This window comes from Phyllobates terribilis, unplaced genomic scaffold (assembly GCF_046119375.1).
Source record: "Phyllobates terribilis strain yellow unplaced genomic scaffold, ASM4611937v1 Scaffold_186__1_contigs__length_3700242, whole genome shotgun sequence".
NCBI classification, from domain to species: Eukaryota; Metazoa; Chordata; class Amphibia; order Anura; family Dendrobatidae; genus Phyllobates; species Phyllobates terribilis.
Genome location: NW_027362946.1, coordinates 821,767 through 841,522, shown reverse-complemented (window position 1 = coordinate 841,522; position 19,756 = coordinate 821,767). Strand labels below are relative to the sequence as shown.

Below are 19,756 nucleotides of genomic sequence, written 5' to 3'. Positions count from 1 at the left end.
CCAAGCATTTCCCAAGCGTTTATGCTGCGGAAATTTCGCAGCATAAACGCTTGGAAAACGCATAGTGGGCACACAGCCCAAGAAAAGACTTTTCGAGGGAAAAACTTTTTCCATATTCTTAACATGAAAATGGCTTCTTTGTTTTAGGAGCAATTTGTTTTTTAATGCTTATTTTGTGACTTTGATTTTCCTTAGTAGTCAGTAATGAATTAGAAGACAGAACCTGTTTCAAATGACCAGATGACAGATCTTTGCAGTGAATTGATGATGGTATATCTGGGTTAATGGCATTCACTTCAATTGTATCCTGCGGGATCTCAAGATCGTCTGATTTAAAAATTGAAGATGTCAGCTGTTCCTCTGATCTCCTGGTACAGTCATCTGCCAAGGATAAAACCAATTATTATTTATAAATAACATATCCTTAAAATTTATATTGTTGAATATTTCTAATTAAACTCTCCATAAAAATGTACTTTATGTAAAAGTATCATTATCTACCAAGAAAACATCACAGAGAAAAATCAGCCTTACCAACATAAATCAGATAACAAATGCATTAGCATTTTAGTGTTGGTTGGGTGTACTGGGGTGTCTGTCCATGTGGGGTGCACTTATATAGTGCTGGGCAGCCCTCCTGATGTAATAGTATGGGCATCATCACTATCCTAAGCCAGACACTGCATCACACCTACCTGTGTGACTGGCGTCCTATGCAAGCTTCATCTGTTTGCATCTTTAATACTAGGCAACCACCCCCTCCATGAATTGGTAGGTTTGTGAGTGGTTGCTTCATCAGTATTTTGCACCTGCGCTGCCCCCACCTTTATCATGGGGGTCTGTGGCATCCTGCTAGTGCATTTGTTATATGATTTGGTGTTGGTAAGGCTGTATCTTTTTCTGTGATTTTTTTTAATTTTGCCCTATGTTAGCCATCATTATTCACCAAGACAATAACAGTTCACAGACTAATAGAAAACCTCATAGGATGAACCAGTGGATCGTAGTGTCCAACTGTTTGTTAATTCTGCCTCCCAAATATGCAATAAAAAGCCACCAAATAATGTTATGTAGGTGAAATAATACCAATAAAAACTTCTACTCATCTCACAAAAAACAAGTCCCCACTCAGATCCATCATCTGTCAATGGAAAACCAGGTTTCCACATTATTAGTGGTTCAAAGGCTTTTGAAAAGCAACATGGCTTCCATAAACCAATCCAGCAATATCCACTCTCCCAAAGTCAAATCTCACCCTCACTTCAAAGCCTTGCAGTGCCCCCAAGCCACATTTAGCATCCATGTATTTGACATTACTATAGTGAGAAGAACCCACTTAATTGATGCTGTGTGTCTCCTGGAGCACAATCTGGGCACTATGTGTTGGGTAATGAAATTATATATTTGTAATTTTCACTCTCCAACATCCACTGCGTGCTAATTTCCGGAAAGTGCCTGTGGAGTCAAAATAGTCACTACTCTATAATTTCCAAAATGGTGTCCCTTTATGAGGATTTCTACTGTTCTTGTTTTCTGCAATTTGGTCACATTAGGGCTTCTGCAAATGGTGTGTCCCATCTCCTCTGGGATCTGCTCCTGCGATGTCTGCTTCTCTCTCCAGAAGCCGCCTTATTCATCCTGCAGGCGGCGCTGGTGATGGAGGAGACGTCAGAACCAGAAGCCCTGGGCGGCGCAGGCTCTGTCAAGCCACTAAGATTAGGGTGCCTGGGACCATTAGTACTATCCAGTCTGGCAGTACGGGTGTGTGTGCTGTCCAGTTGGAGTAATCTGCTCCCTGCTTCAGCCAACTGGAAAGCACCACACCCTACTAAAGCTGGAAGCATATTGCCGGAAGCTGCCAGATACAGCCTTGTTCTCCTCTGGTTCAGTCCTCTGTGCTCAGCTCCCGGCTTGTGTATTTGTTTCCTGTTCGGAGAATCTCTAATCCCGTTTATTTTACTTAGCATTATATATTGTTTTGAGTATATCAATAGCCAATCACCTACAGCCGTACTACAGGCTTAAACCAATGTTAGTACGATTATTACAGAAACACACATATGGTCATATTATCGTTAGTTCGGCACATGATGGAAAGTTGCAAGGTTATACATCCCGGCTCAGACTAGATAGATAACAGGAGCAGGGTGTTTCATAGAATGTTCTTGAGAGAAAAGGTTCTTGTGAGAAAATTGCATGTGAAGCAGGAGAAAAGAATGAAAGAATGTATGCTATGCAAGGTGTAATAATAACATCATTTTAGAAGCTAGCACAAAATGAAGTAACTATAGCATGAATATCGATATGTCCTTTACATCAACCTTGTAACATAATAATTTGACACTCACTTGGTCAACCGTGAAGGGTCATTGCTGCCCTCCCTCAACAGCTTGGTGCCGTGACTCGGATCCCTAACCAGGGACGCCCCACCACCTCTGGACGTCCACAAAGAGAGACTTGCTTTCGGCCTCCCCCACTGGAATTGGGACTGATCATCCCCCACAAAAGCCACAGTAAGTGCCCGAGTTCTTTACTAGTGATACTGACCATTTGGCTTGGTTTCCACGTGGTGCGTGGTTGTTTGCAGTATGTCTGGATGTCTTGGTTGGATATAGTCAAAGGTGAGACTATAGGGGTGTAGTCCCATTAGGGGTCTGATATTGATAACTTTTAAAGTAGTACCACCTCGGATTGACAAGTGAATATTGTATGAATCTTCCTTAACTTCTGACAAAGATTCTTAGGAGACTGAACACTATTAGTATCAGTCGCGGCAGGTGATCGAAGATTGGGTAGGACACGCACACAGATATAAGTATATTGAGTGTCCGGAGGGCTGCAGACGCGAGCTCTCCTCCTTTCACCTAGTACCGTACGTGACTTCCCCGAAGGGAGGGGCGAGTCAGTGGAACAGTTGAGGCCGGCCGGACTCATACTGTGCACAAATCAAGGATCTTTGTCAGTCGAAAGGCAGCAGTGCAGTGATTAATCAATGTTTCTGTGGAGCAGAAAGAAAGTGTCTCCCCCTCAGGAGGGAGAGGATGTGATGACTATCATGGTCGGTTGAGAGGGGAAAAGATCATTTAAGAATGAACCAAAAGTGTTTAAGTTGTTAAACTTTCCCGTGGAGGGGAGACTTCAGCCTTCATTGTGGGACGAAGGAATCCGGCAGAAAAGGGGAAGATTAGTTGACTGTGGATTGTTGGAAGATGCTGAAAAGTTTAAGAAAGTTGCACATGAGATTTGTGGTGATGGATATGTTGAAATAGAGGAGGAGCCTGGTTATTTCAATTATCTTTATGTCAAGAAAGTAAAATTATCTAGCACTGTGACAAAGACTGGCTGTTTTGTGCTACAAAATGAAGCTGATGGGGAAAAGGTAGAGGAGGAAGTAGATTCCCCTTCCCAACTTATGTGTCCACAAACTGAATCTGAAGCCCCTAAAGAAGCATCCCCTACCCCCAAAAATGTAGCCGTACCCCAGCCCCTGAATCCGGAAACTGAGCAATTTATACCTAAGGAGATTAAATACCCTGCACTTCCCACTGGTGGCCAGCCACCACCATATAACCCAGATGGCTGGCTTTGTAAAGTGTGTTGGGTCACCAATCCGGGATGGCGCGAGACGTGTTATAATTGTGGAACACGCAGACCCAGTGTTGTAGCACCAACCTTCCCATTACTTAACGCTGACGGTGGGTATTATGAACCATTGCCCCCACCTGCTCCCGCCATGGTCCACACTCCATTCGGGGAGACCCAGGGACCTCTGAACTCTACCCTATTCACCCTCTCCCGAACTGGGGAAATAGAACATGGACACGAGTACCAGGAGGTGGCGTCTGTTTTGCTGAATGGTCCTTCGGAATTTTCCACTATACTGAGAATAGGCATGGGGAGTACACCGCAACAGCAAGTTGGGATCATTGTAAACGCAGCAAATGCAAAACTACAGCATGGTGGGGGGGGAGGGCTAGCTGCAGAAATATGTCGTATTGGGGGGCCTACAATACAAACTACATCCAACGATTACAAAATATGATCCCCTGGATGTACCCAGGTCACAACACCTGCTTACAGAAACAATTCAAAACACCATAGCATATGCATCACAGCTTCATGCGGTCCCAACCCTAGCCCTGCCATTTATTTCCACCGGTATTTTTGGATATCCAAAACAAGACGCAGCCAAAATAATAGTCGGGGGTATAAAGTAATACATCGCCACGCATCCAACTAAATTGAGAGAGATAAGACTCTTGGCCATCGACAGGGATCTCGTTTATTATGCCGCTCAACTAATCAAACCCGATATCTGGTCTCCCCCAGTGTTCCCCTACCTCCAAGATCTCCCAACAATCAGTACTCATGCTGATTTCCCTCCAGCTTCACCCCCTCTCACAAAGATGGAGGAAATGGAGGAAGCGGACCACAATACCAGCCCACCCAAATATACCCCGTTTACCCCAGTACAGACAGATACTCTGTGTAACCGTCTCCCGGATCCCGAACATTCCCCAGTGGCTTTTTACAGGGGCATGGCCGCAAATAGAGAGATATATTCAACAACAAGGCAAGATCTTTTACACCTGCTCCGTGTAAAAGCCGGTGAAGGATATTATCCCATGGTAGAGGCAGCTGTCCCATATAATAGAGCATTAGACACCAATACGTATGAGAGTGGGGTTGACTTCTGTCAAGCCCTTAAAATATGGGCTCAGGATAAGTTGGCTGATCAATCCACTACCCTCACAGATGTCACTCAAGAGAAGGGAGAGTCGGCTGAGAAGTTTTATGGGCGCCTTATGCAGGTCTATAAGGACCTTGGGTTCTCCTTACATACTAAAACTCATTGCCAGCTGTTAGTATCCGCCTTTATCCAGGGGTTACGGACTGAAATCAAGGATGCGATATTGGCTGTACGACCAGATGTTGAGTCAGCCACCCCAGGAGATGTCCTAAAGGTAGCAAAAAGCTTCCAGAAAAGTGTCGCCCGGACCGCTTCTGCGGTTAAGCCCAAATCTAAACCCGCTGCAGTGGCAGTTGCGGCACCTGCAGTACCCGCAACACAGTATCCTCCCTTACAGCCCCACTATTACCCCATGGCGGTACCTGATCAGCGAGTAATGTATCCCGGGAAAAGGCCACTAGTGAATTCCTGTCTTCAGTGTTGGATGTGTGGCCGGACGGGACATTTCCAAAGGGACTGTCACACCCCTGCTAGCCAGTGCACCGCCCAAGCCCCCTATCTAGAAATAGGATGCCCGGCCCACGAGACTCACGAGAAAATGTCCTCCAAGACCATCCATTCTGAAATTGAGGCCAACCAGAGTCTGCCATCGTGATGCCCGTAACCACCCCTGGGCTCTGTTCATCTGTAGTTATCCCAATAGGAGGGAATCCGGTGAAGTTCATGGTAGACACTGAGGCGGCCAACTCCATTTTAAAATCCACTGAACTGCCCCAGGGTCTCCCAGTCCAATTTTCTAACGACAATCTAATATTGATCGGTGTAGATGGCAGACCTAACAAACACACTCTCACTAAACCTATTCCGATTGGCCCATTTCCAGAAGTAATGGCACAATTTGTCATATCCCTGATCTGCCCGGTAAATCTTTTAGGAGCAGACCTCTTGTCTAAATTCCGATCCCGAATTCAATACCAGGACAATGGTCAGATGATCCTTACTTTAAAGGATCCAAACTCTGATGCACACAGAGGAGGTCTGCATCTTACGGGCGCTACCCACGGTTATGATTAACATATCAGATACGATTGGAAATCTCCCAAAAGATCCCAGGTTAGCTCCATACACAGAGGAAATCCCTTCTCATCTGTGGTCACAAGGCCCAGACGACATTGGGTGATTGCCGGTAGAACCAATACAGGTGTACCTCAAGCCCGGAGCGCCCTTTCCCAAGGTTCGCCAGTACCCGCTCACACATGCACAAGAACAAGGTCTACACCAGCAAATTCACACCTTGTTAGAGAAAGGGGCACTAATCCTCTGCGTCTCCCCGTGTAATACGCCGTTGTTCCCCGTAAGGAATAAATCCCAACCGGGGCAGCCGCCCGCTTATCGATTGGTGCAGGATTTGAGGGCAGTAAATGCAGCGACAGTCTTGGAAACTCCTGTGGTGCCTAACCCACATACACTTCTCTCACAAATACCATCTACCGCAGCCTGGTTTACAGTAATTGATTTAGCAAACACCTTTTTCAGCATTCCACTACATAAAGACTGTCAGTTTCTGTTTGCATTTACATATCAGGGCAGGCAATTGACTTGGACGGTGATGCCGCAGGGAGAGCAGAATAGCCCTAATCAGTTTGCAAAGAACATGTCTAGCTGTCTGCTGCCGTGGCAGCTGGACAACTCTGAGGTAGTACTATTACAATACGTTGATGATCTTCTTTTGTGTGCCCCCACGGAGCAAGTGTCCATCAGGGCCAGTGTTAGCCTCCTCAAGCATCTAGCAAAACTGAATTGTCGAGTCTCAGCCTCGAAACTTCAGTTTTGCCTCAGTCAAGTGGTTTTCTTAGGCCACTGCCTTACTCAGGGTGCCAGACATCTCACAGAAGAAAGAAAGACCATCTACCTACTACCATTCCCAAAAGATCCCATAGAGCTGCAATGGTTCCTCGGACTATGTACATATTGCAGACAATGGATCCCAGGCGCTTCACGTCTGATGGAACCCCTATATGATGCATTAAAAGAAAACACTCTGGCTGGTGTAAACAACAAGGACCACCAAGAACTGCTGCAACAAGCCTTTGAGCAACTAAAATCAAGGATAATGACAGCCACTGCCCTTGGAAACCCGGATTATGTTCAACCTTTCCATTTGTATGTCTCCGTGACAGGAGGGCATGCAGCCGGAGTACTCACGCAGAGACACTGTACAAAGCAGCGCCCGGTCGGTTATTACTCAGCGCTTCTGGACCCGGTAGCCAGGGCCTCCCCCAGCTGTCTACGAGCGGTTCACGCCACACAGCAGTTACTTGAAAAAATGGCGGACATCATCCTTGGACATGAGACTCACATTTATGCTCCACACAATATTGCGGCTGTTTTGGGTTTACAGCAACCTAAACATCGGTGCACACTGAGACACCTACGGCTGCAGTGTACGTTGATTTTGACAGAAAATGTGAAATTACATTGGTGCACCACCATCAACCCGGCCACCCTGCTACCAGCACCTGAAGGAGAGGGGAAAGATGCTCCACCACATGATTGTCTGGAACAAATTACTGCGGAGTCAACTCCACTTGTTTTAGTGGGGGAAGTACCCTTTGATGACCCAGGACTTACGTTATATACGGATGGATCCAGATATGCTGACACCTCTGGCAGGTTTCATACTGGATATGCTGTCACAACTGAAGATACATTGGTAGAGCCTGCAGCCTTACCTCCCAGTATGTCAGCACAGGAAGCAGAGCTCAAAGCTCTGATTGCTGCTTGTCAACAGGCTGAAGGAAAACGTGTGAATATATTTACTTACTCGAGATACGCCTTCGGGATTGCACACGACTTTGGGGAGATCTGGGCAAGGAGAGGCTTTGTCACGACTGCAGGTTCTCCTGTGAAAAATGCTGAAAGCGTCAGACAATTGATGGAAGCGGTACAACTACCAAGACAGTTGGCTGTTGTAAAGGTAAAAGCTCATACCCGACCAGATGCCCCTGAAGCAAGAGGTAATGCACTTGCTGATCTCCATGCTATGCAAGCAGCTCTTCTTCCAACATCCATGTCCATGGCTGTTACGCGGCAGCAAACCAAACAGCTAAATTCCGTGCCAACCCAGGATCAACCTGCAGAAAATCATCAACCGGTCCCTCCAATCACAAAGCTACGCTGCACATAGCAAAAAGTCTCTAAAGAAGAACACCAGTCATGGAAGGAGGCGGGTGCTAAATTGATAGATGGGCTATGGAAAAAGGGACAACTGTATTGTTTGCCTCGACTCCTATATCAGGCCGTTGCAGCCTGGGCCCATGGACCGGTGCATTGAGGGAAGAATCAAGCTTTGCTACTGGTACAGAAACTCTATTGGGCCCCAGGAATTTCCACCGTGTTGAGCGCACAAAAGAAAGGTTGCTCAATATGCCAAAGCTGCAACCCAGGCAGATTACAGAATGTACCGATAAAACACATTGCTAAACCAGAGTATCCGTTCCAACGATTGCAAGTTGATCATATCACTCTCCCTAAAGCAGGACGATATGAATACTGCTTAGTGGTAGTGGATATGTTTTCCAGCTGGCCAGAAGCATTCGCCGTTCCAAACATGACTGCCAAGAAGCTGGTCTCTGAAGATGTTTGCCGGTATGGAGTCGCAGAAGTTATCGAAAGTGATCAGGGACCAGCCTTTTCCTCATGCGCATATCAAGAAATACTTACCATGATCGGATCAACAGTGGCGCTGCATACTCTTTACCATCCTCAGTCAAGCGGCAAGGTGGAGAGATTGAATAGCACACTGAAAAGGCAATTGACCAAAATGATGCAGGAGGATACGGCCCAGTGGCCTGAACTCCTTCCCATTGCACTATACCACATACGCACCACCCCCATAGGGAAACAAACTGTCACCCTATGAGATACTATTTGGGTCACAACCAGCTATAGCTCGATTTACCCCACAACAATTATCAGAAGAAACAGATCATGTTGTGCAATATGTGATTCAGCTTGCCAAAGCCTTAACTAACACCCATGCGTTAGTATCATCTTCTATTCCAGATCCAGCTGATGCAGAAGGTTATCATAACCCTCAAGCCCGGAGATTATGTGTATGTGAAGAGGCATGTACGGAAACACAGACTAGAACCATTGTATGACGGACCATACCAAGTGCTCCTTACAACCCCAACAGCAGTAAAACTTGAAGGGAGGTCAACATGGATCCATGCTTCACATTGCAAACGTCAACCATCCTGAGATGTTTTATGATAATATGTATGGTTAGATTAATCAATACCTGGAATAGCCTACAACAGAGTACTGACCCTTTTAATAACAAGTTCATTACTCACCACCAGATTTTGGTACAAGAATTGAGTCAATTAGAGAACAACCCGATCAGTGACTGTTGGATATGTACTCACTCACCAGTTTCAGCCACTAGTATGCCTTTTCTTGCGGTCCCAGTCACTCTGGAAGAAATACTAAACTGGCCCAATTGTAGCGACGCCCTTGCTAATAACGCTACTAAGTTTAGTAGATTATGGAACACCACTGTATCTCCCCTGGTGGCAAGGAAATCTTACTGCCACCAGTAGACACCTACAATGTCTTGCCCTTAAAGGAAACAAATGGGTGCCCAGAAACAAGTCTTCCTTGACTAATTTAGGCTTCATACCAACTGAAGGTCTACAAATCAGTTTTAATGCTACTCCTAGTACGGCAGATGCTTTTAAACCGTCATTGTTGGAAAGATACATTCATAATCACTCATGGGTACATGCAAATCTGTTTATAAAAGGTACCAATGATACATGTTATAAAATATCTGGTAACATCCCTTGCAATGAATCTTCTGAATATAAGCCTAGTGATCCAACATGTGGCAATCCGGATATTGGATACTGTAGCCCCCTGGGACAAATGCCTTCATGGTGTATGTTATCAAATAACACAGTTTTTATCGATTTGGTACATAAATTAGTATTACTGCACTCTGCTTTATGGGATCTGCCATCAGCCACAAATTGGGTCTGTGGGAATAATGCGTATAAATGGCTCCTAGTCAGAGTAGGGGGGACTTGTACGTTGGCCCGGCTAACTCCAGCCATTTATCTTATTCCCCATAGTAAAGTAGATATGAGAACCATCCCTCTTCATACCATCTATAAATGTGCCAAGGACAACACTCCACGCCCATCAGTAAGACCTCATTTAGTACAAATGAGTATGCCCAATAAGATAGCCAGTACTGTCTTCCTCTACCCTATAGTAACACAAATGTGGGACAAATTAGTGGAAGTCACTGACTACTTAGATGACCAGATTTGGAGTGTGCTGGAAGTAATTAATACTACTGTTGAGGTGCAGAATCAACTTATTATAGAGGCTAATCAACATACTTTAGTGCTGGACTATTTGACAGCAGCTCAAGGAGGGATGTGTCAGGTTATAGGCCCAGCCTGTTGTCACTATATTGACCCCGGCTCTACCATACGGTTAAAGACTAAAATGGAAGACATTAGGAAACTCAGGGAAGAATATAACAAACATAACGAATTGACCAAAGACAGTTGGTGGTCTGATATGTTCTCCTTTTTAAATCCTGCTAATTGGTTTAAAGGGATTGGTGGATGGATTGTTGGAATATTACAAGGAGTGTTGCATATTGCTGCTTGCATCTTGTTAATATATGTCTTACTAAAACTAGTCTTTTATTGTATCCCATTTTGCATGAGGAAAACCTGCCAGTCATCAGAGAGCAAGGAGAACGCTGTTAACAGACATCCAGTGCTACTGTACACGGACCTCCCAGATGTGACCAGCATTGAGGACCTGGACGGCAAGGGAATGATGACCTTCACCCGCACGCCCCGACCAACCTCACGTCTGAAGATCAGAGGTTTATGATTATATCAACCAACAAGGGGGGATGGACATGCCGCGATAGCCTCGATTGGTAACAAGGGCACTAATTGAGTGAAGACCAATGTCCCTCAGGCTCAAAGCATGACCCTGGGAAAGCACCTCTAATGTTGATAATAACATAATTTTTAGGGGGGAAAATGTAAAGGACATATTGATATTCATGCTATAGCAACTCCATTTTGTCTGCTTGTTTTAAAATCATTTATTATCACTCCTTGCATAACATACATTCTTTCCTTCTTTTCTCTCGCCTCATCTTTCCCACACTAACTTTTCTCACAATAACATTTTGTATTTTGTCAGACATTCCGCTCCTGTTATCTAACTAGTTTAGGCCAGGATTGACCTTGTAAAATTCCATCGTGCTTCGAACTAATATGACCATATATGTGTTTCCGTAATAATTGTACTAACATTGGTCAGCCTGTAGTACTGTAGTATGACTGTAGGTGATTGGCTATTGATATGCTCAAAACAATATAAAATGCTAATCAAAATAAACGGGATCAGAGATTCTTTGAATCCTCCCAATACAGAACATTGTTTTCGTATGGTTTTCTGTGGATTGCAATCAACATAATAATTTGACACTCACTTGGTCAACCGTGAAGGGTTATTGCCCTCCCTCAACAAATCCATGAAACCAGGGCTCGAGCCATGGCCACACATCTCCTGCAGACGTGAATAAATGTATATTACAGCCATCAGCCACGCACAGCTTAGAGATATATCATGGCACAGGTGTAATGTTTTCTGTATAGTTTATCACAATCTGGTTTGAAGTTAGTCGGTTTTAAAAGAAATTGAAAAGTCAGGATTAAGGGTAAATCAGCTGTTATTGTACAGAAATTCACACTTGGCCCTCACTGCACATTTAATATTTTCAATCATAAAAGTTAAGTTAGGTCAGGGAGACTGGACCTGGTCTTGTAGGGACCATATGAGCACATTCAGCAGCACAGAAGGGAGAGAAGGTAGATTCATCCAATAAGATATCAGGGATCTAGGAAGCCAACAGCATCATTACCCTCCGCTTTCTCTTACAGGCCCATCATAATATTTTTCTTCAAGTGATTTTCTCACTTGTCAGCACATTCTACATACGCTGTCATTTTACTTTGTAGTTTACAGATCTGGGCAGGTAACGGTCAGCATCTCCTAATCCCAGGGGGTAGGTGGATCCTCCAGGTTGTAAGTTCTATGGAAAAGGTCTTTCAATGTTCAAAGCCATTCAAACAGTTTTGGGTGGAAGAGAATGTTGTGGTCTAGAGGCAAAATGGTGATCACACGATTGTGATACGGCCGGACTACACCACTGATAAAGCAGCCACAGCCGGTGACTGAGAAGAATCTGTGACTTCTCTGCATTTAGTGGTTACTACTCACCTGGGTAGTCATATGTAGGAATCTCCTCTTTACACCGCTCATCACCCCTCACATATGTCTCTGTAGTATCAATATGGGTCAGATCTTCACCCTGAAACAAATATTATAAAAGTCACAGACAGTTGGAGAAGTCACATCTATGATCAGCTCTAATCCTGCCATCTCCACCGTTCTCATTACACAAGTATAAAACATATAATACTGGTGGATAAAACAAGACTGAGCACAAGACCTTCACAACCGTCTACACATCATAGGGGAGATCACATGACACCTTCTCTCCATCTACCTGATGATCCTGAGGAAAATTGGGATCTTCTTGTTTACAGTCCTGTGGAAGAAGAGGATGGGGACATCTCTCTGGTGTTGTCCTCTTACTGGATAGATCTGGAGGAAACACATACAGGGACTGAATTCATTCTTTACATACAGATAATTATAGGCCGTGTGTATTCAGTCCTGTCTATTACCTGGTGATGTGAGGGGCTGGGGAACCTCCATCATGACGTCCTTGTACAGATCTTTGTGTCCTTCTAAATACTCCCACTCCTCCATGGAGAAATAAACAGCGACATCCTGACACCTTATAGGAACCTGACACATACAATGATACCGTCATCCCCCCGATCCCTTCATAGCGTTACTGTATAATGTCCCAGCATTCCCAGCAGTGTCACCTCTCCAGTCAGCAGCTCAATCATCTTGTAGGTGAGTTCTAGGATCTTCTGGTCATTGATGTCCTCATGTATCAGGGGGTGAGGTGGAGGCTCTGTGATTGGGCTCAGGGATCTTCCCCATCCCTCAGACACAGGGTCCTGACAGCGCTCTCTGGAGGTCTTCTTCACTACTGTGTAATTCTGGTTATAGAGAGACACATTAATAAATCTCACTACAGACATTTCCAGAGTCCTCACCTCTCCAGTTCTGTCCATCTGTTATTCCCATAGATAAGAATGATGTAATAAATGAAAAAATCACCGCACAGCTGCTGAAGAGTGGTGCTCGAGTAGGGGCCGAACCCGTAATATATAAGAATAACCTCGGCACTCAATGGATATGCAAGTAAAAAGGTAATTTTATTATGCAGTCCACACAAAAGAGTAATAAACGTTTCGGTCACAGTTGACCTTCATCAGTATTGCAAATGGAAGGAAAAGGTGTACGTGGCTGGATGATCCAGATGGGAGGTTTCTAGAGCTACCTGAGTAGTGAGAAGAACTAGTACTGCGCGGTATCCCCTGTTCGCATAAGGACGGTATGGACATAAGCTATCAAAACTACCTTAGTGAAGAGGGCAGAGCTACGCGGTATCCCCCGCTAGTAGAAGTAGAATACCTTATGTCCATACCGTCCTTATGCGAACGGGGGATACCGCGCAGTACTAGTTCTTCTCACTACTCAGGTAGCTCTAGAAACCTCCCATCTGGATCATCCAGCCACGTACACCTTTTCCTTCCATTTGCAATACTGATGAAGGTCAACTGTGACCGAAACGTTTATTACTCTTTTGTGTGGACTGCATAATAAAATTACCTTTTTACTTGCATATCCATTGAGTGCCGAGGTTATTCTTATATATAAGAATGATGTAATGTGACGTCATCAGAATCTCTCACCTCTCCAGTAAGCCGGAAGAGGATCTCTAGGGTGAGGTGTAATATTTTCTCAGCCATCTTGTCTCTGTCCATATCCATCTTTGATGCGTAATTCAGGAAAATTCTCTTATATAGAAGATATTCACTAAGAGGATCCGATATTGTAGAGACCAGAATGAGAAGATGATGAGCCGATGTAACATCATAAAAATCCTGTGTAATACAGTTACTGGGAATAATAAGGGGAACACATGAAGAGATTATTGTACAGTATTTAGATTCCTTTACATCTACTAATAAAACCAACAGTGGTGTGAAAAAGTGTTCGCCCCTTTCCTGATTTCTTATTCTTTCACACTTAAATGTTTCAGATCACAAAAGAAATTTAAATATTAGACAAAGATAACACAAGTAAACACAAAATGCAGTTTTTAAATGAAGGTCTTTATTATTAAGGGAAAAAGAAATCCAAACCTACAGAGCCCTGTGTGAAAAAGTGATTGCCCCCCCAACTCCCCATTAAAACATAAATTAACTGTGGTTTATCACATCTTTGGGAAGCGGAGTTCAATTTCGCTAGCCATATAGAGGCCTGATTACTGCCACACTTGTTCTCAATCAAGGAATCACTTAAATAGAACCTGCCTAAAAAAGTAAAGTAGACTAAAAGATCCTCAAAAGCTAGACATCATGCTGCGATCCAAAGAAATTCAGGAACAAATGAGAAACAAAGTAATTGGGATCTGTCAGTCTGGAAAAGGTTATAAAGCCATTTCTAAAGCTTTGACACGCCAGCGAACCACAGTGAGAGCCATTATTCACAAATAGCAAAAAACGTGGAACAGTGGTGAATGTTCCCAGTAGTGGCCTGCCGATCAAAATTACCCCAAGAGTGCAGCGACGACTCATCCAAGAGCTCACAAAAGACCCCACAACAACATCCAAAAAACTACAGACCTCACTTGCCTCAGTTAAGGTCAATGTTCATGACTCCACCATAAGAAAGAGATTGGGCAAAAATGGAAACTCCCAGAACTGGAAGTTGACCCGACATCACCGATGTCCCAGTCTCAATGATTGACTGGGCTGTGGGCGAAGTTTCATCACTTCATAGCCCAGCATCTCGTGGGCTTGCGGCACTCTGTTAATGAAAGCAGTGAAGAGAGAGCGCACACGATGCTGGGCTGTGACATGTGGTGAAACGCTGCCCACAGACCAGTCAATCAATTCCGGAACTTGACGTGAAGTCACCAGACATCAGAGGCAACTGCAGCCGGGGGTCACATGATGGTGCTAAGAGGACAACGATAGCGCCGCTCACAGGCACATTTGGAAACACAAGGTATTTGAAGAAAGCCTTATTTCCTAGGTTTAAATCCATCTGACAACTACACATTGCAGTGGATAACCTCTTTAATGTGACCATCTCTTAATGTTTTGATACACATGTCCAACTGTTCAATGTTTCAGTACTGTAAGATGGCCGCCGGACAGGTGTGACGTGCAGAAGTAGTGCTGTTGCTTTAAAAGCATTCAGCAACTATTAGAAGTAACAGAATCACAGGAGACAGGAAGTGTTGTGCTCCAGAAGCATCCAGCAACTAGAGGGGTTAACACAGTCACAGGAGAAGGGGAGTGTTTTAGCAGAGCCCCAGGGGGATTGTGGGGAAGTTGTTTACTGTCTGTCCAGAGCCAAAGAGAAAGGTGGCTTATGATCTGTATCTCACAGAAGGCAAGAAAACAGAATTCAGGTCAGGAGGGAAGCTAAACACAGGTCAGATAGACTCCCTGAGCTAACAGTGTGGAGTATTGTCGACCAGGAAGATAAGGACTGGAAGGAATCCTGTCATAGGGATCGTCTCCCTCATCAAACCCCCCCCCCCCTCCATGCAGGATAAAGAATGCTGTGTACAAAGCGCCAAAACATAAAAATGATATAATTGTAGTATCGCTGTAATCATACTGAACAGAAGAATAAAGCTGCCTTTTAGCACACGCGGAACAAGATAAAAAAGTCCAAACAATTGCTTGTTTTTGTTCATTCTGCCTCCCAAAAATCGGAATAGAAAGCGATCAAAAAATGTTATGTGCCCGAAAATGGTACCAATAAAAACATCAACTCGTCCCGCAAAAAGCAAGCCCTTAAATGACTCTGTAGGCAGAGATAATGAAAAATTATAGCTCTAAAAAAAAAAAGGATCTTTTAGTGTGTGACAGCAGCCAAACATAAAAAACAATATAAATCTGGTATCGCTGTAATCGCACCGACCCATAGAATAAAGTCGTCTAATCATTTATACCACATGAGGAATGGCATAAAAAATAAATAAAAACTATTCTTCACCTGCTGTTGATTTGTTCATTCTTCCTCCCAAAGATCGCAATAAGGCTTGGCGCACATTTATCCTGCGCTCTACGCTGAGCGCTTACATCAGGGTTTCCGTGTAGATCTCTGAAATATGTGATTCAGATGGAACCCCCGGTGGAAGATTCCCTATAATAGGGCAGATTAAGACACTGTGGACTCAAGTCTGTCCTATGATTTGGCAGTGTCCATATTTTTAAGCGTGCATAAAAGCGCAATAGACCAAAGTTTTGTGTACTTCTGAAAAAAAGACAACGCTAAACACAGACGAGATGGAGTCCACAGTAACTCTGCTGCCTCATTATAGTGAATGGGTTTTATCTGAATCATGTCACTCAGAGATTTACAGTGGGGGGAAATAATTATTTGATCCCTTGCTGTTTTTGTAAGCTTGCCCACTGACAAAGACATGAACAGTCTATAATTTTAAGGGTAGGTTAATTTTAACATTGAGAGATAGAATATCCATAAAAAATCCAAGAAAATCACATTGTATAAATTAGATAAATTTATTTGCATTTTGCAGTGAGAAATAAGTATTTGATCTCCTACAAACCATTATGAGTTCTGATTCCTACAGACCAGTTAGACGCTCCTAATCAACTCATTACCTGCATTAAAGACAGCTGTCTTATATAGTCACCTGAAGAAGACTACTATCCACAGACTTAATTAATCAGTCAGACTCTAACCTCTACAAAATGGGCAAGACCAAAGAGCTTTCTGAGGATGTCAGGGACAAGATTATAGACCTGCACAAAGCTGGAATGGGCTACAAAACCATAAGTAAGACGCTGGGTGAGAACGAGACAACTGTTGGTGCAATAGTAAGACAATGTAAGAAATACAAAATGACTGTCAATCGACATCGATCTGGGGCACCATGCAAAATCTCACCTCGTGGGGTATCCTTGATCATGAGGAAGGTGAGAGATCAGGCTATACACTACACGAGCTGGAACTTGTTAATGATCTCAAGGCACCTGGGACTACAGTCACCAAGAAAACCATTTGTAACAGATTACACCTTAAAGGTTTAAAATCCTGCAGTGCCCTCAAGGTCCCCCTGCTCAGCAAGGCACATGAGCAGGCTTGTCTGAATTTTGTCAATGAACACCTGGATGATTCTGTGAGTTATTGGGATAAGGTGCTATGGTCAGATGAGACAAAAATTGAGCTCTTTGGCATTAACTCAACTCGCCATGTTTGGAGGAAGAAGAAGAATGAGTAAAACCCTAAGAACATCGTCCCAACCGTGAAGCATGGTGGGGGAAACATTATAGTTTGAGGGTGCTTTTCTGCAAAGGGGACAAGATGACTTCACCTTACTGAAAGGAAGATAGATGGGTTCATGTCCCATAGAAAACTTATGGAGGGAGTTGAAGCTCTGAGTTGCCAAGCAACAGCCTCAAAATCTTAATGATTTAGAGATGACCTGCAAAGAGGAGTGGACCAAAATTCCTCCTGACATGTGCGCAAACCTCATCATCAACTACAAACAACGTCTGACTGCTGTGCTTGCCAACAAGGGTTTTTCACCAAGTATTAAGTGTTGTTTGCCAGAGGGATCAAATACTTATTTCTCACTGCCAAATGCAAAAAAATATCTAATTTATACAATGTGATTTTCTTGATTTTTTTGTATATTCCATTTCTTAATGTTAAAATTAACCTACCCTTAAAATTATAGACTGTTCATGTCTTTGTCAGTGGGCAAACTTGCAAAAACAGCAAGGGATCAAATAATTATTTCCCCCACTGTAGATGGAAACCCCAATGTAAGTGCTCAGCGTAGAGCGCAGGATAAATGTGATCGAAAATGTTATGTAAAATGTTTTCAAAAAATGCTTCAATTCAATCTACAAAAAATACAAGTCCCCGCTCAGGTGCGTCTTCTGTCAATGGAAATATATGGGGCTTCCACGTTACTGGTAGTACAAAGACTCTGCAAAAGCCTGTGCTAAACAATTATAGATGGCTCTGTAGGAGTTATTAATATACCTGAATACATTGTGTACCTCTTGTTACCCTATCACAGCACTAGTTGTATTTTGTCGACTTGGATTTAGTCTCTACCAACCATATATGTGGTGGCGGCTCTAGAGGTGGAGGTTAATCGCCTCCAAGATTTCATCCGAATATCCCTCATCCTATGAAATTCTGTGCCTCAACACGTCCGATTATCCACCACACTTTTATCCTTCAGATGGAACCTGAAAATACATCTCTTTAAACAAGCTTACAGCCTGCCATGACCTTGCTTGCTGCCACCTCAACAACACCGGAGCTACTGCAATCCCCCCAACCTACTGTCTCCTTCCCCACCATCCAGTAAAATGTAAGCCCACAAGGGCAGGGTCCTCTTCCCTCCGTACCAGTCTATCATTGTTAGTTTGTTTACTGTAAGTGATATCTGTATTTTGTATGTAACCCCTCCTTATGTACAGCACCATGGAATCAATGGAGCTATATAAATAATAATAATAATAATTTTGTATTTGTGTAGCATAACCTTAGCAACTAGCCGTGATGGATTTTGAATGAGACCAAATATCTTTATTTCTGGAGTCTTCATAAGATTCCATATGGTCCCACTCGGGGGAGACATTAAAAAATGAACTGACCCTACTAACAGATATGTGGTGCTCATACATGCACTATGCACTTTATATTTATATGTATGAAGTAATCATATAGTTAGTGTTTATTAGATATTTCTCCATATGGATCTATATATGTATTTTCACATCTGGCATAAACTATAAGTAAAACTTTTTTACCTGTTACTTGTTCATTTGCAGTAGATTTCCCTTTTTTAATTCTGGTTTTGTTTTTAATTGTTGTCTTTTTAATATATGTTCAATAACATAATTATTACAGTTTGTTGTATGGGAGTTGTTCGTCTTCGGCTTTTTATAACATTATGTGAAGCACCTGTGTGTTCCAGGTGCTCACCACAAAACTAGATAAATTCCTTGAGGGGTCTAGCTTCAAAAATGGTGTCCCTTGTGGGGGGTTGCCACTGTATAGGCACATCAGGGGATCTGGAAACCCGACATGGGGTACGCTCTCGAGTCCAGACATTTTTGCATACAAAAAGTTAAGTGGACTCCTTCCCTTCCGAGCCCTGCCGTACACCCAAACAGAAGTTTCCCTACAACAAATGGGATATCGGCTTACTCAGGAAAAATTGCACAACAAATTGTATGATGCACTTTCTCCTGTTACCATTTTGAAAATGCAAAATTTGGGGGTAAAGTAAGATTTTTGTGGGAAAAAGTAACATTTTAATTTTTTCCCTTTGCCATTGCTTTAATTCTTCACACACTGGTCAGAATTGAAAAAAGTGACCTGTAAGGAAGGTGAAACAGACTCTGGGGTGAAAGGGTTAATAAGACTTACAAGTGGAACCGGTCCAGAAAGCAGAAGATCCAGCAAGTATCTGCCACATAGTCCTGCAAATCCCCCGAATGTCATCACTACTATCTACATTACTGTGCTGGAACTAGGAGCGGAATAATGGCGTTGTGTGAGGACTTCTCTGGGCTTCTGTCCTTCATCCTGCTGTCGTCTGAATGGATCTAATGTGGACGGGAACCAGCTAAGCCGCATTCTGTCCACAGCTGTTACCTCACTGTTCACACCACACAGAGACCCCAAAAGAGTCTCCGTGCTGAAGGGGTTAATGCCCCCTGCGCCCAGTAATGGGGGTCTCCACATACCTCCACCTGCAGAGCTGCCACCACATATATGGCTGTTCTGTGCCCACAGGACCTGTGATGAGGT

At 43.6% G+C, this 19,756-nt stretch overlaps 1 protein-coding gene across 1 annotated transcript; it reads right to left on the bottom strand.

Annotated features, from left to right (window-relative positions):
- Positions 1 to 118: 118 nt before the first annotated feature.
- On the bottom strand, positions 119 to 19,102 carry LOC141212782 (gastrula zinc finger protein XlCGF53.1-like). Its single transcript, XM_073665089.1, has 8 exons — positions 17,989 to 19,102; positions 13,627 to 13,834; positions 12,688 to 12,867; positions 12,481 to 12,604; positions 12,300 to 12,397; positions 12,011 to 12,101; positions 224 to 381; positions 119 to 136 (listed from the first exon to the last, which is right to left on the bottom strand). The coding sequence occupies exons 2-8, from the start codon at positions 13,702 to 13,704 to the stop codon at positions 119 to 121; spliced, it is 747 nt and encodes a 248-aa protein (XP_073521190.1). The 5' UTR covers positions 13,705 to 13,834; positions 17,989 to 19,102.
- Between the last annotated feature and the right edge of the window lie 654 nt (positions 19,103 to 19,756).

Coding starts and splice junctions, on each gene's coding strand:
- LOC141212782 (XM_073665089.1), bottom strand. CDS start 13,704: ATGGATATGGACAGAGACAAGATGGCTGAGAAAATATTACACCTCACC. Junction 12,868..13,626: donor TCTTCCGGCTTACTGGAGAG/GTGAGAGATTCT, acceptor CTCTATAACCAG/AATTACACAGTAGTGAAGAA. Junction 382..12,010: donor TCCTACATATGACTACCCAG/GTGAGTAGTAAC, acceptor TATCCTTGGCAG/ATGACTGTACCAGGAGATCA.